Source organism: Malus domestica, chromosome 11, assembly GCF_042453785.1.
Source record: "Malus domestica chromosome 11, GDT2T_hap1".
NCBI lineage: Eukaryota > Viridiplantae > Streptophyta > Magnoliopsida > Rosales > Rosaceae > Malus > Malus domestica.
Window position 1 is genome coordinate 39,838,131 of NC_091671.1, and position 15,874 is coordinate 39,854,004.

The 15,874-nt window shown below is 38.2% G+C and overlaps 3 protein-coding genes and 1 non-coding gene across 6 annotated transcripts; 1 reads left to right on the forward strand and 3 right to left on the reverse strand.

The window, feature by feature from the left end:
* Window positions 1-3,400: 3,400 nt before the first annotated feature.
* Window positions 3,401-10,254, reverse strand: LOC108170838 (uncharacterized). The gene is made up of 6 exons (XM_070808711.1): window positions 10,057-10,254; window positions 7,851-8,070; window positions 7,227-7,349; window positions 6,213-6,276; window positions 5,046-5,183; window positions 3,401-4,871 (listed from the first exon to the last, which is right to left on the reverse strand). Exons 1-2 carry the CDS (start codon window positions 10,092-10,094, stop codon window positions 7,878-7,880), a joined length of 231 nt encoding a protein of 76 aa, XP_070664812.1. The 5' UTR covers window positions 10,095-10,254; the 3' UTR covers window positions 3,401-4,871; window positions 5,046-5,183; window positions 6,213-6,276; window positions 7,227-7,349; window positions 7,851-7,877.
* LOC114819686 (monothiol glutaredoxin-S6-like) lies at window positions 3,694-4,017 on the forward strand. The gene has a single exon (XM_029089246.2). It carries the CDS (start codon window positions 3,694-3,696, stop codon window positions 4,015-4,017), a length of 324 nt encoding a protein of 107 aa, XP_028945079.2.
* Window positions 10,255-10,289: 35 nt separating the features above from the next.
* Window positions 10,290-10,362, reverse strand: TRNAR-ACG (transfer RNA arginine (anticodon ACG)). Its single transcript has one exon. It is a non-coding gene; the product is annotated as a tRNA-Arg (tRNA).
* A 437-nt stretch (window positions 10,363-10,799) lies between these two features.
* On the reverse strand, window positions 10,800-15,130 carry LOC103449127 (BTB/POZ domain-containing protein At1g03010-like). 3 transcript variants are annotated; one of them, XM_008388411.4, is made up of 4 exons: window positions 14,333-15,130; window positions 13,208-13,274; window positions 11,836-13,035; window positions 10,800-11,546 (listed from the first exon to the last, which is right to left on the reverse strand). In XM_008388411.4, the coding sequence occupies exons 1-4, from the start codon at window positions 14,425-14,427 to the stop codon at window positions 11,004-11,006; spliced, it is 1,905 nt and encodes a 634-aa protein (XP_008386633.1). In that variant the 5' UTR covers window positions 14,428-15,130; the 3' UTR covers window positions 10,800-11,003. The 3 variants fall into 3 exon arrangements, with proteins under 3 accessions (XP_008386633.1, XP_008386634.1, XP_070664122.1); XM_008388412.4 differs by lacking the exon at window positions 14,333-15,130 and adding an exon at window positions 13,364-13,689; XM_070808021.1 differs by having other exon boundaries at window positions 11,501-11,613; window positions 11,788-13,035; window positions 14,333-14,808.
* Window positions 15,131-15,874: the final 744 nt, after the last annotated feature.

Genomic DNA, 15,874 nt, shown 5'->3' on the forward strand with positions numbered 1-15,874 from the left:
TTTTTTTTTTTTCTTCTGCTAGAATGCTAAAGAGAAATTCAGGACCAAAGCCCTCCTACAAGAAAGAACCTCCATGTCGAGAAGCATGGTTTGCAACAACATGAACTGCCTGGTTTCCTCCTCGCGGCACAAAGACAAACTTCACATCTTGCATCCTGGAAGCAAGCCCCCATATGTCCAAGACTAAGCAATCAATATCCGCATCACACTCTATTTCTCGGTTTAATATTTGTATGAACCTTAGAATCCGACTCCATTTCCACCCGAGTAAGCCCCTGATTCACCACCGCCAGCATCGCATCTCTGACAGCCGCAGCTTCTGCTACATTCAAGCTCAAAAAATTCAAATTTCCCTTGCCCCCTGCCACCTGGAACAGCCCAGCATTCCCAGGAGCTTCGGATCCTTTGTTTTGCCTCTCCGGAGCTTCGGAAGCAATCCCATTAAAACAAAAAATTAAGAGGCAGGATATGAACCGATTGAAGTTCAACAATCAACATTAACTATAATAAAAAATTAAATTAATAAAGAACATTTAATAATTAATTAAAAAATATTTGAAGTTGCTACATCTTTGCTATTAATTTATGTCATGTCATATAAGATTTGGTATTTCGGTTGAAAACAATTAATGATTGTCTTTTTTACTGTTATATCTTATATGTACATTTTGACATCTTTTTTTAAGATACTTTTAGTGAGTGCATTTGCAATAAGAACCGATCGTACGTGAAAGTTCTTCATTCAAATCTTGATTTAGTTTCTTTTGAGTGGACTATTCTACAAAAGGTACCTACAAAATTCTTAGCGGGTAGCTTGTATGTATTATACCCTTAAGTTATGATTCTTTATCGACTAGGTCATGACTCGAGTTTGATTGTAATGGGGGTCAAAGATCCTTGTTTGGCGTCAATGCTCACTACAAGAAAAAGAAACAATAGTTACAGAATAAGCATGATTGTTGCTGAATAATTATGGAAAAAAGCGTGATAATAATAAAAAAGTATCACAGTATTAGCACACTTTTTTACTTTTAGGAATCTTTTTTTAACTTTTTATATCAATAGCTATACTAACGCTTGGACACTTGATTGTCGGAATTTGTGGGCATAAATAGCGAAATGAGCTATATGTCAGTTGATTTTCAAAGTGAATGATGAGGTTTCGATGTTCTCACATTGCACTATGATATTTTGAAATTATATTACACCTTTTGTCTTTTTGAATGTCTAATCATTGATTAAACTGATGAATTTTTTTGTCAAAATTGTGCAAATGTGGAATTAGTCCATATAAAGGTTTCAAGCGTATCATGTCATCAATTGAATGAGTCATCATACAATTAATAAGATTGAAGATACAAATTAAGGAAGTTAAAGTTCTATCATAAAATCAATTGACAATATGAACAATAGTCCAACTATTTATTAGATGAAAGTTGTTTTATGTTCAACCACATAAATACAATAAAAAATAAAGAAAATTAATGAAAATGGCTTAAAAACTTTGAGTTTTAACGATAAGGATAAAATAAAGGGTAAAGTAAATAGTACCAAGATTGACTTTTTAGTGTAAAAATGTAGTTTTTCGTTAAAGTAAACAGTACCGGGAACTTTTCGTTAAAGTTCCTTAAAAAAAATAAGATTATGATGAATTCGATAGCCAAATGTGACTAGCCAAATTATAGTGACTTAGCTATGTAACAATTGCATTTGTCCGTTGTAAAATATGTTTGTAACAAGAGTATTGCTAGGGAGATAAAATTTGTACATAAATTTTCCAAAACTAAAGGATATGGAAGTTGATTATTGGTTTATTACTTAAGCGGTGATAAACGCGCTCGTTCCTATTAGTGACATATCATTTAGTTTGTAAATTTTATCTTCAAATTTAGTCTCACTAGCATTACCCTTGTAACAATATCGGTTGGTAAGAAATAGCAAGATTTTAGTTATATTGGATGGCTAAATAGATCGTGTTTAGGAGAGATTTTTTAATACCCCTGAAATATACATATATAAGCCATATGTTATTATAAGCCATATGTTATTATACGTGAAGTAAATTATATACGACGTATATTGAAAAATCCCTCTATGTTTAGCATCTCTTAAATTGAATAAAAAAACACATGTTAGTTTACTACTTGTCGATGAAGTGGGGTGTGGGTCCTTGAGGTATCTTCTCTTACTTGTACGGCAATCACGTGGGTTAATTAGATAGTGAAGAATGTAGGGCAGATGCTCAAAAATAGATAAAAATTTTGAAAATTTAAACATGAGAATTTTCTGAAAATTATTTAATGAGCATCATATGCAGATAATATTCTCAATTAAATAATATTGTGTAACAATTTAAGGAGAAAGAAGGTGTTCTTTATTTCGATAGGATAATACTTGCATTTTTTTTGTGGGAATAACCTATTTTAATTGTAATTGTATAATTTTTTATTCTTCATGTGAAGATTATTTTTATAAAAAATTATTTCAATCGGATTATTTATTTAAATATATTGAGCAAATCAATAGTGTAAGTACCAAGTAAGATTAATAAATTAAAAGTCAATTTGTTTAATACTGTTAAGACCGTCCATTTGTTTGATACATTTAGATATTCAATTCGGATGATTTTTTGTGGGACTGATTTTCAAATGAAAATTAATAAATTGAACAATTTCTAACGTTTATTTTATTCAGTCAAAGTATGTTATTCACAAATAAAAATATATGTGCATCCCCACATGGAGGATGCAAGTATTATCTATTTTGATATATGTCCAAAAGCTTTATTACTATAAATTCCACTATTTCCACCCGCTGGTGAATGTTAATATGCCAATGCCCTGTGGGTCTACAGTGACATCCGCCAATGAAACCCTAGCTTTATTGGTGCCCCTTCGGATTTCTTCTTCAAAAATCGCTTCTTCGTTTTTGATAATAAATCTGCTTGACATATTAATTACAAATCAAAGTGCTTTCTACAAAAAAAAAAAAAAAAAAAAAAAACACTTGAAAGTGCTTCCTAAAAAAGCACTTAACAAAGAGTCCATAGAAAATATTTTTATGACAAAGAAGCACATTAAACCCTTCCAAATTGCTCCTAAAGAAAATTTTAACTGTTTGCTACAAAAACATTTGAAGTGTTACATGTTGCTTCTGGAAACACTTCCAAGAGTACTTTTATGACAAGTTGGCAAACGTGGCTACAACAGATTGTTCCAATCGAGTCTTAGTGTCTTTGTGACTAAAATACCACCCACTCTTCTTTCCAAATGAACAAATGCAACGATTGTGCCCCAAGTCTAAGTTTGTTCTTTACCACTTTTAATTTTCTTGGCAAAATGCGGCCAAAATTGTTTTTGGCTATCTGAAACTGCTTTTAGCCATTTGAAACACTTTCAAATTGTCGTTGTACGTATTTCCCTCGTAGGTTTTATAAAAGCTAAAAAAAGTTGTTATCACACAGGGACATCTCCAAAGGACAACAGTAGCTTGAAGAGAGCCGAAAGAGGTCTTTATCAACTAATTATTCTATCTGCTCTATCTGTAAAGCATGCAATGTACTATAAATAGACCAATTGAGTGTTCTAAGTTCCTCACAGGAAGCTAGCAAGCTCGACTAACTCACTTCACAATCTTCACAACCCTCACATTTCCATACCCTTTTAATCGTTTGTTTCCAGGCTCTGACTCGCAATGGACACGATAACAAGCATGGTGGCCGAAAAGCCAGTGGTGATCTTCAGCAAGAGCTCTTGTTGCATGAGCCACACCATCAAGTCACTCATATCGAGCTACGGGGCAAACCCAACAGTGTATGAGCTAGATGAAATGCCAAATGGGCAGGCTATTGAAAGTGCTCTAGTTCAGCAACTCAAGTGCCAACCAAGCGTGCCGGCTGTTTTCATAGGGAAACAGTTCGTCGGCGGAGCTGATCAGGTCATGAGCCTCCAAGTCAGAAACCAGCTTGCCCCAATGCTCATAAGGTCCAATGCTATTTGGGTTTGGAACAGAACCTGAAACATCCTCATATATCTATAACATAAGTTATACTCTAAAATCCAGATCTACACTACTTAACAAAGCTCAAATAACAGTTTTTCGATTCCCTCCTTGCATTTCTCCTTTCGGTTGGTATCACGAATGGAAGTCGGTGTCGATGTATACAAGCTTTTTTCACCTTCTTTATCTTGTACTAGTACTACCCTTGATTTCTGAAGTTAGTTCCACTTGTTGAAGAGGATGAGCTTGTATGTTTTCAGTTCCTGTATTCTTCCTTAACTATATTATATGCATGTTTAATAAAACAGAGAGTAGTCTAGTCATATACTTTTAACTGCAAAAGTTCTACAACTGCTCAGCATATATCCTCGACTAAGATTTACGAGTCATAAAAATATGAAAACTTATAAATGCTGAATTTACCTCATGCTCAAAGGAAATCCATCGAAAATAGGACCTTAAGTAATCTAATTCGTTAGGATGCCACGAATAGGTCTTGCATTTTGCTTTGCTTTATTCTTGTTCTGAAAAATATATTCACTAAAGTTGACATTCCCGCACAAGCTGTAGCACATCTCAAAATATCCTTCTTGTTGACAATATATGGTTAATTAAAAATCCATTTCCGTAAATTACCATGCAAAGGATAGGAATAAGTGCGATAAGAGTTACACGGATCATAAGCATTCGGTGAGGAACAAATACGTTGAGAGTTACACAGATCATGAGCATTCGGTGAGGAACAAACAAATTCAGTGTTCAGAGATCATAACTACAACCGGTGACACGCCCCAACGCAGATATCCAAATGACACCTGGATGGCACGTGTTGGCCGACATTCAAGGATGACGAAAGCCATGAGTGTGTGAATCTGCAATGGTACGAGGGAATAAGCAATCCAAAAATTATGCAAGAAACAACATTCACAAAGAATATGCAACATCAAAAGGCAATAGTAACAGTAATCCAATTTAAACATGAAAGAAACATAGTATCCAACGTTCACAAATATGAACCAAGATGTACGAATATGTCTAGAGCATACCTCAATTCAAAAGTGCTAGAGAAAGGTAAGGCATCAAGTAACAAATTATCATAAAAGGAAGCCATCCTCAAGTGGAGGGATGCGGTCACTAGTAGGGAAATGTCTCGATACTCGGGTTGTACTCCTCGTCACTATGTCCTAAGGGGGCGCAAAAACATAAAAGGTGAGTGGACCATAAGTTTATAATAATACTAATAATACGAAAACCTTTTTTTTTTAATGAACATACTAACCCCCTGTTTTGAAAACGTACTGCATATAGGTTTTTCCCAAAAACTCTAGCATGTCAAAATATTTGTATCAATAAAATCATCTCTAAAAGTGGTACAGAAACGCCCAGAGGCAAAACCCAAGAAGCTCATAACGCAAATCAATGGTATACTCAGCTAGGGGTATCATAGTGGCCCGAAGGCATAACCATCACCAAAGGTGAAGCTGTACGACACTGGGTTACGCCAGTGAAGAAACCATGGTCCATCACCCGAAGGTGAAGCTGTACGACTCCGAGTTACGCTGGAGAAGAGGATATAACATATATATATATATATATATATATGTGTGTGTGTGTATATGCAGTGGGTCCATCACTCGAAGTTGAAGCTGTATAACTCTGGTTACACTAGAGAAGAAATGGGGGGTCCATCATCCGAAGGTGAAGCTGTACAACTCGGGTTACGCCGGAGAAGAAACATATACATATATCATATCACACCGACACTAGCCTCGAGCTAATGAAGCTGGGGGTATATCATCAATATCATCAACTGTGTCCTATGGCCATAAACGTCTACATACCCGGTTGTGTGTGTGTTGTATGATAACCCGTTAGATAAGCATAAAAAACATACCTCAAAAATTATATCCAATCACCGAAGCTCAAAAGCTCAAAAGCCTCAACACATAAATCCATGATATTTCACATCCATAAATCCAGAGAATTTCAAATATGTAAATCCAAATATTCATAACCTTTAGTAAAACGTCAATTCGATAAATCATTAATATTTCCTTAAAAGCAATTTAAATAATTCTTAAATTCTCCTCAAATCATAATTATAGAAATCCGTAAAAATATAATATAAAACATACTCAAATCATGAAATATGAAATGCATGCAAACCTAATATTTTATAAATAAAAAATGCAATTAAGAAGGGGTCCACTCACAAGTATTCCACTACCAGAAAGCCGCTCGAACTAGAGAGGATGGAGTCACTTCCCACCAATGCACCTAAACACATATAGAACCATTTAGTAAAACTTTACTAAAACAGCCGAATTTGGGAAAACAGACAGCGGATTCGGATTCAGCATGTCGAAAAACCTAAGAAAGGACATGGGTTTCCCCCACGCGCAGCCATGGGGCGGCTGCCCGGAAGGCCACGCGCCACCACACGCGTTGAGATGGGTTGCCGGAAAGTTCGTCAGTGTCGCCATGGACGGCAGCGGAGCACAGTACCTCCAACAGAGGCGCATGTGCTCCACGGGCCAACCCAGGAGACTGGGACTGGGTCCGGGTCAGGTCGGATTTGGGCTTGGATAACTGGATTGGGCCGGTTTTCAGATCGGGTTTTGGGCCTGGAATATTGGGTTAATGGGTCAAGTTATTGGTTTGGATCTGGCCCAAAGGTTTGGGTCGGATATTGGGCTGGGTTTTTGGTTCACAGGTCAAATCGACCCGATTTCAGGCCATGGGTTCGGGCAGAATCTGGGCAATACTTCCCGAGCTCCGTTCTAGCTCAATTCTACAGCATTTGCAATGATTCAAAAGCCAAAATGAAGCTTGGCACGAGAGGAAGAGACTTGTATCGTTTTGGAGTTGTGTCGTGGCCAGAGCTGGCCGGAAAATGGCTCGATGGTCGTCAGACCTCGTCAGAAAATCTGGAAAAATGGTTCCCGAATTGAGTATGCGTCCAAAAACCACGAAAACTACTCAAAAACATCCTAAACCTACTCCTAACACAATCTATGGAGTTTCAAGGACATTTTAGACCTTACCTTGGTTGGAAAAGCTCGAGATCTTGTCGGAGATCACAAGCATAATGTTTGTGCAGAGAGAAAGAGTGAGATCGGAAGAGGGTGAGGGAGAGAAGAGAAGGTCCAAATGATGATGATGATGGTGTGTGGTCGTTGTGGTTGTTGTCTATGTATGTATGTATGTAGGTGTGTGTGTATGCTTACCGAAGAAGAAATATCTCCACTGGTGAAATTACCAAAATGCCCTTGTCGTTCAAAAATCGTAGAAGCTTCATTTTAGCTCCGAATTCAATTCTGTTTACGCCAGTGCGTCCGTATCAACGAGAGCTACGGAAATAAAATAACAAAAAAAATTAACACTTCAACGGACGAAAGTCAACGAAGATCAACATTTCTATCATTAAGGGTATTTTTGTAATTTTAACTAATTAAAATGAAATTCTCGAAACGGATCATTACAACCGGCATATACATAGGCAAACTTTTATTACTTTATCAATGTCAACATAACGCTATTTCAATTTTATTTTTATTTTTCTATGCACAGTGTGTCCACAATTTAACATCTGCGGAAGATGGGATATATGGATACTTCGCTAACAAGTAATTATTTAAACTAAACCAGATAAAGCATTTCCTTCTCAATCAAAAACATAACAAACAAAACTAGGAAAGAGATAAATGCACTGCAAACAGGTGACAGGTTCTAACTTCTCGCAAACAGCGAAAGGGTGAAGAAACTAAGAGAGCCTTTCTTCAACTTTGGTGAAAAGCTCTGCTGAGGAAAAGAGAAGTTTTCTATCCAAAAAAGTTTGATTGTTCGATTACCCATGAAAAATGGCTTGAGCAGATCCTTCACTTCTGAATATAATCTTTCAAGAAAGGATTTGTCTGCTCTAGGATTGCACTCCGTCGCCAGTTTTCCACTGCTCTCTGAACCGTAGCGTTTGCCTTGCGTATCTCCTCAGCAGAGGACTTGTGTTCTATGATCCCTAAAGGTCCAGGCTGCAGTACTTTCACCACAGTTTCCATCTCTCGCTCCAGCTGCCTAAGCAACAATAAACAGGAAATAATCCCAATTAAATGCAAATGACAAATAAGACAATATAGTAAGAAAAAACTCGCAAAATATAGAAAGAAAGACGTCAAGCACACAACTGACATTCAGCAGAAACATCACTCCCTTCTCTCAGATACATAACTTTTAAGGCCATTGGAACTAGTTTATAGCAAGAATTCGATACACAGGGTGTCAGAGAAGAGTCAACAACAACAACAACAACAACAACAACAAAACCTTTTCCCACTAAGTGGGGTCGGCTATATGAATCCTAGAACGCCATTGCGCTCGGTTTTGTGTCATGTCCTCCGTTAGATCCAAGCACTCTAAGTCTTTTCTTAGGGTCTCTTCCAAAGTTTTCCTAGGTCTTCCTCTACCCCTTCGGCCCTGAACCTCTGTCCCGTGGTCACATCTTCGAACCGGAGCGTCAATAGGCCTTCTTTGCACATGTCCAAACCACTGTAACCGATTTTCTCTCCTCTTTCCTTCAATTTCGGCTACTCCTACTTTACCTCGGATATCCTCATTCCTAATCTTATCCTTTCTCGTGTGCCCACACATCCAACGAAGCATCCTCATCTCCACTACACCTACGTGTTGATCCTTCACCGCCCAACATTCTATGCCATACAGCATTGCCGGCCTTATTGCCGTCCTATAAAATTTTCCCTTGAGCTTCAATGGCCTACGACGGTCACACAACACGCCGGATGCACTCTTCCACTTCATCCATCCAGCTTGTATTCTATGGGTGAGATCTCCATCAAATTCTTCGTTCTTTTGCAAGATAGATCCTAGGTAGCGAAAACGGTCGCTCTTTGGTATTTCCTGATCTCCGATCCTCACCCCTAACTCATTTTGACCTCCGTTTGCACTGAACTTGCACTCCATATATTCTGTCTTTGATCGGCTTAGGCGAAGACCTTTAGATTCCAACACTTCTCTCCAAAGGTTAAGCTTCGCGTTTACCCCTTCCTGTGTCAGAGAAGAGTCAAAAGACACAAATTCAACCCCTACTATTACACACGGCAAAGGACACAGTTTTCGTTTAATTCATGACCCCAACAGATGAAAAACCCCACAATTAAAACAATCCTGAAGGTTTTAACGAAACCCTTCGAATTCCCCTGTCCTTACAAAGGGAGATTAAACGGGGAAAGCGGTTCCTTCACCACAGCAGCAAGCAATTTCAACTTGGGAACACGGCACGATCAGTGTCAGGCCAGCGGGTTAATCTTAGATTAATCAGTTCACCCCACTCTACAAAACATGACACCAATGCAGAAACATCACTCCCTTCTCTCGGATACATAACTTTTAGGGCCATCAGAACTAGTTTATAGCAAGAATTCGATACACAGGGCATCAGAGAGACAGCGAAGGACACAGTTTTCGTTTAATTCATGACCCCAACAGGCAAATCAAATTCCCTCTGTCATTACAAAGGGAGATTAAGCGGGGAAAACGGTTCCTTCTCCACAGGCCAGCAAGCAATTTCAACTTGGGAACACTGCACGATCAGGGTCGGGACAGCGGGTTAATCTTAGATTAATCAGTTCACCCCCACTCTACAAAACATGACACCAATGCAGATACCGGAAAGCTGCAAATTTGTTTCTTTTACCATTCATATAACCATCCCGGCTTGAAACTCTTACTGGGAATTTTACAGGCGAAAGTAAATTAATTTTACCAAACAACTACGGCCAATGAAAATTCCCATATGCCCTAGATCAATCTAACAAATCTGGGATATGCAGAAACCGAAACCAACAGACAAATTTAAATTCAAAGCTTTGAACTTTAAAGGAAAATTAGGGTTAATAAAACAAAAATCTAACTACAGAAAACCAAGCAGGTTTAGAATCGAACTATCAGCCATTTTTTCGGAATCATTCGAAAACCCTAAAATTGAAGCGAAGAAACAAAGAAAAAAAATTTAAAAATTTAGATTAGGGTTTTACGTGGAGGTACCTGAAGATTCTGGAGAAGGGAAAATACGACCTGCTCATCTCTCTCTCCCTCGCCCGATTGATCGACGATGATGCGCCGCCGTCTCCCTTTGTTCTACAACGGTTGCACGCAGAGAGATCTTCCTGCTCAAGATACCGAAACGTTGTCGTTTTCGAGCTTTCCCCTTGAAAACGCGCGAAGCGGCAAATGAGCGAAAAAAAAAGGAGGGAAGTTTAATTTAAAAAAATAAAAAACGACTCTGCTGGGGATCGAACCCAGAATCTCTGGTTTCGTAGACCAGCGCCTTATCCATTGGGCCACAGAGTCGAATTGTTAAGCTTCCAATCGATTTTATATATTTATAAAAAGCTTAATTCTAAGATGGAACTGAAATGTAGGCCCCAACAGGAATTCTTTGTGTAGGATGTCGCATCTCATGTACGTCATTAAAAATGTATTGATATATGATAACATGTTGGTACAGTTTGATATGGCAATAATGCCGACACATTTTTATGATATTATCTTAATTGTGATACAAAAAAAATGTGTTGAAGTCATAAACAAATTGTACCAACATGTTATCAATACATTTTTAACGATGTCAACAGAATGCGACAACCTGCACAAAGAATTCCTGTTGGGGCTTACAACGAACATGATCTTATCGTTTGTCTACAACATAAAAAGTTTCTAGAAATTAATAATTGTTACACAGTCACGTGATGTTACTAACTCACATACTATAACATGAACATAAAATGTTTCGCCAAAAGTTCAAGGGATCTGTGATATTCATGCTATATATATAACAAATAGAATCTCAAATACACTGAAAAAAAACTGTCAAACTTATATTATAATTTAGAAAACGCACCACACATATGTATAATCATATGCTAATACAACAGTTATATATACTATACACTCTTGTAACACTTGTATACATATTCACACTCCCCAGTTCTTCAAGAAACCGAATGGCGCCTTCGTTTCTGGAACAGAAATCTGGACTCCGAACGCGCCTTCCCCCCAAGAGGGTTGATACTATTGATCTTGAACAATGCACCGAGCTTCCCCAACTTTTTGGTGAAAGATTTGAACAGCTTGGTTGCAGGATGTGACTTTACAAGGTCTTGTTTCATAGAAACATGATCTTTTTCCAAGTCTGTCAGCCTCATTCGCATTCTCGCAACTTCAAGCTTCAGCTCGCGGTTCTCTCTTCTGACTGACGCGTAGTTGTCTCTCGGTGAAATGGCTCCGCTGCCTGCACCACTGCCTGATCTTTGAGGGATTTGTGTGGCGTTAATTGCCCCGAAGAAGTACTGGTTGTGGCCACCGTTCATTGCGTTTCTGAGCCTGATTTGCTCGAAGTAGAGCACTTGAACTGCCGTTTGTACCGGTAGCCTTTCATTCTGTGCCGCATGACTGCATGCTTCTTGGGATAGTTTCTGGCAGTCGATGGTTTTGCAGAGGCGGTAGCGTTCAGAGTCCTTGAGATTCGGATGGACCTATAAACAGAAACACAAATCCAGATTGGCGTTGATCAACATCTTGAGAAGAAAAATGCATTCACAAATTTTAAAGGGAAATGATTTCCGCACTCCGTTTTTCTCCCCTCCATGCCTCTCTCCATTCTAGCCGTTGGATTGAATGAGTAATAAGAGGAACAAAAACAAAAGGAGTATTGAGAGTGCGGAAATATTTTCTCGTTTGTAATAAAAAGTTGAGTTTTCCTTAGGACTTGCACACATTGACTGCGAGAAAAGCGAGAGCGAGAGAGAGAGATGTATTACTCACTTTGAGGAAGATATCCACAGCTCGGTAGAGTCCATCGCTTATTATTCGAGCATGGTCTGGAAGTAGTTCTGCTAGAGCTATGAACCTTGACGGCATCAAGTTCGAGTCCAGTGCAACTTCTGCAAGATAATTGTCTAGCAACTTTGATACTTTCAGGATCGAACTTTGCTTAGGAGATCCAGGGCTGTCGAAATCATAAACCATTTCTCTTTCGTCCCTCAAGTGATTCTCTTCATCATCATCATCCTCATCCAAGTTCAGAAATATCGAAAAGATCGTCAATACAGCATCTGTGTCATAGATTGTGCTGTGGTTGTTTCCGTGTGAATTTGCCGGAATCAGGATGTCTTCGAGAATTGCCTGATCCAGCTGCAGACCAATCCGTCTCTCTAAATCGGATCTGCAGGAAGCAGACGACGATGCTGCAATCGCAGTTTTCAACAAGCTCGAAAGAAATGCCATTGGAACTAGACTCTTCCTTGATTGTGTTGGAAGCAAACTGACTATAGCTTCAACAATGACACTTTGTTTGTTTTGCAGTTCTAAATCCAAAAGGCTTCCTTTTACCAATTGGTTATCTCGGATGACAAGTCCTTGAAGAGAATTATGAGCATAATTGATCAAAATTTTGCAGATCAGGTCCTGTTTAAGACCCTTGGTTTTCAACGTGGATATAACACGTTTGAAGAAGTCGAGACTAAGCACTGTAAGCGCTTTTCCCCACCAGTCTGCAGGCGTTTCAGGTTGCATATTTGAAGCCGCTTTCTCAGGAAAGTTGTGGTCAAGTTTCAATAAGCCAGAGGTGAGCTGCTCTTTGCACACATTGTTTGCGATTGCGTTGATAAGCCTGCTTACCAAGTTGGTTTCTTCTGCTGCAGGCAAGAGGATTTCGCAGCGATGAAGAACTGATATCGACTTTGCTATGTTTGGGAAAACCGTCTCCTTCAGATAAGCTTCAGTTCTGGTTTCCATGTTTTTCTCAGCATACTCTTCCGTCATTTCCAGAAAGTGCGCTACGCAACGAAGTGTGGCAACATTTGACTGCGTAATCTCAACATTAACTCCGTAACAGAATTTCGCAGCTAGCTCAAATCCCTCTGGTCCACCCGGAACAGAAGCAAGAATTATGCGTGAAACTTTTGAATCTTTTGCTTCAAGCAACAGCTTCCGAATCCTTCCACTCCGAGAAACTAGAGGGAACTGCAACATAGTCACCATCACATTACTAATTCTCCTTCCTTTCATAATTCGACATATTTTTCATTTAATCGTCACACGACAATATCTTATCACTAGCTAATAAAACACAATAATTATTTTGTAACTGCAACAAATTGAAACAATAGACTAGTTCTGAACCAATTTCACTCACCTTGTGAAGTGCAAGGCTTGATGCTCCTATCTCCACGGTAAGATCGCTAGAAACATCGGAGATTGGCCTGTGACAAAGACAAAATTCGTTGAAAAATGGAATCGAAGCGAGGCAAGAATCAAAATCTGCTACAATCTAGAACTACAACATGCATACATTCTCATATGTGCCAACATATCAAAAACCCTGCAAGGAACTTCTGTATTTTCCATGAAAGTACACTGCACACAGTTTCAAGTTCAATCCAAACATATGGACAGCGTGATCCTCCCTCTATGTAATCATGTTAGTGATTTGTTACAGAAGGACGGCCCAATAATTGCGAAATGAATGGTGGATTGGAGTGTGCACACGAAGAGTAATGTTAGATTATGGTAAAGGATAAGAAAGCTGATTGAAGTCTGCAGAACTTGTGCTCCAGAATTGGAAAAGATTGACCAAATTCACCGGCCAGCAAAGATATTGGGGCCCTCGTGATTGGCTAACCTAGCTGAGCGGATTCATTATTCTACGTGGCGGTGTAACAGTGATGCTGAATAAAGCCAGAACCAATGGAGAATTTGTACAACTGGTCCGTACATGTCTTCAGGGCCTACAGATGGTAAATGTACAACAAATAATTGATCCACAAAACATTAACTTGGGGTGGCAGTTGGCACTTCAAGAATATTATTAGTGAAATATGGCTGCATCTGGACAGCAATCAGCCCGGTCCACCTCGTGCCATTGTCGTTTCGATTTTCTACTGTCTGAAAAACACAGGCTCTGTTCTGACACTCAAATCCCAAAAAAATGCTAAAAAATAAACTCTATTTTCGTGTCCTTTCGTGTTGTATCGCGCTATCCGTATCCGTGTAACGTAGAGTTACTGGTAAGTGGAAACTACCATATGGCTCAAAGTTAGAGAAAACAAGGCTAAAATTGAAAAACAGAAAATTAAATGCAGGTAATCTGTCAAAAGTAATAAGATTATAAGAGATGGACGAAAGCGGAACTAGGCGTAGCAAAGTTGGCTACCACAATGTGCACTCAAGTTCAATTTCCGCTCACACATTTTACTGTTTTAGATTAGACTAGAATATCGCTCAAAAAAAAAAAAAAAGCAGAAGATAAGGGGAACATTACCATTCAGTGGCATGCCTTATGCTTGAACTCGGACGAATAGACCGCTTCCCGGAAATGCTAGGCTTCAGTTCACCAATGGTGACGACCCCCATCATTCCTCGACCACCTTACGATCAGAGTTCCCACTCAAAATCCTGCAGCTTCAGGCCCACTACAAAATTTCAAGAGTCCCAAAGTTTCAACAGTATAAGCACTTTCACTAAAAGCCCGTAGCTGATTTCTCAAATTTTCAAACACCTTATGTTCATAAATTCCCACTCAAAACCCTGCACCACGAAATCCACTACAAAAAAAAGTTCAAAAGACTCAAACTTTCAGCAACATAAGCATTTTCCACTAAAACCCCATCTCAGATTTCCCACCATAAGCAGTTTAACTAAAACCCCATCTCAGAAATCTCACTTTCCAGTTCCACATTGCAGCATTTTTCTGAGGGATGGTTTGAGGGAAGAGAGAAAATGAAAAATGCTGCTGGAGAAGAGAAAGCCACATGAAACCATGCAGGAACAAACGGGAGGGGACTTTGATACAATATAATTACTTTAATGAGTGCCTGTGATAAGGTTTGAATCTAAAAAGTCAAGGAATTGCAGCTGCAAAAGCACTTTTCGGTGAAAGGTAGTGAGAGGGAGTGAATGAGTGAGTTGCTTTTACATGGTTAATGTTTGTGAGGGAATTTTGCAGGATTTCTGAGAGGGTTGCAGTGCTTTTGGGGTTGTAATCATGGCTAGTGAAAGCAACTCGCTTGAAGCTTTTGCTTAATTAAGTCCCTAATTATGTGTAAAGCTAATTAAAGTAGAGATTTAAAGGATGAGTGGGTTTACCTGATATAATGAGAACCTCAATGCATCCACTTAAACTACAGGGAAATTCGAGATCCAAACATGCATTTCCATCGTATACAGTAGAACCTCGATAATTTAATAATCAATAAATTTATAATCTGGTTAAATAATATTTTTGGCCGGTCTCGACTTTACGATAACATGCTAAATTAATAATTCGCTATAATTATTAGATAATATATATTATTAAAAATTCATACAGATCCTACCTAATACATAAATTAATAATTTTCTGATACATAACGCTTATTATTTGACTATGATGCCTTCTTAAAATATGACTCAATTATTATTTATTTCTTCTTGAAATTGATGTTATCTTGTATCTTATCTCTAACTTTTCTTGACATGACAAGAAGTTCTGATGTTGTTTTCTCATACTACAATCTACAACATTATATTATTCAATGTCATTGTCGCTTTAAGAGCTTCTTTTCGGAAAAAAAGGGGCTCCATACTCCATAGTAAAACTAGCATCTTCGACTTCATCATCTTGAACAATGTACAATCTATTTTTGAAAAAAAAAATAAGTAGACTCTTGAATTTTATTTAGTTAAACAAATATATAGAATTGTTAGTTTATAAAACGAGAAATTAAATAGAATGTACAATATTTAAAAAAAAAATAAAGAATACTTTCATAAAATAATGAAATATTAATTTATCGATTACTTAATTTTCCACTAAATTAATAGA

Coding starts and splice junctions, on each gene's coding strand:
- LOC114819686 (XM_029089246.2), top strand. CDS start 3,694: ATGGACACGATAACAAGCATGGTGGCCGAAAAGCCAGTGGTGATCTTC.
- LOC108170838 (XM_070808711.1), bottom strand. CDS start 10,094: ATGAGCAGGTCGTATTTTCCCTTCTCCAGAATCTTCAG. Junction 8,071..10,056: donor CCCTTCTCCAGAATCTTCAG/GTACCTCCACGT, acceptor ATTGTTGCTTAG/GCAGCTGGAGCGAGAGATGG.
- LOC103449127 (XM_008388411.4), bottom strand. CDS start 14,427: ATGATGGGGGTCGTCACCATTGGTGAACTGAAGCCTAGCATTTCCGGG. Junction 13,036..13,207: donor CAAGCCTTGCACTTCACAAG/GTGAGTGAAATT, acceptor ACTATGTTGCAG/TTCCCTCTAGTTTCTCGGAG. Junction 11,547..11,835: donor CTGTGGATATCTTCCTCAAA/GTGAGTAATACA, acceptor TTCTGTTTATAG/GTCCATCCGAATCTCAAGGA.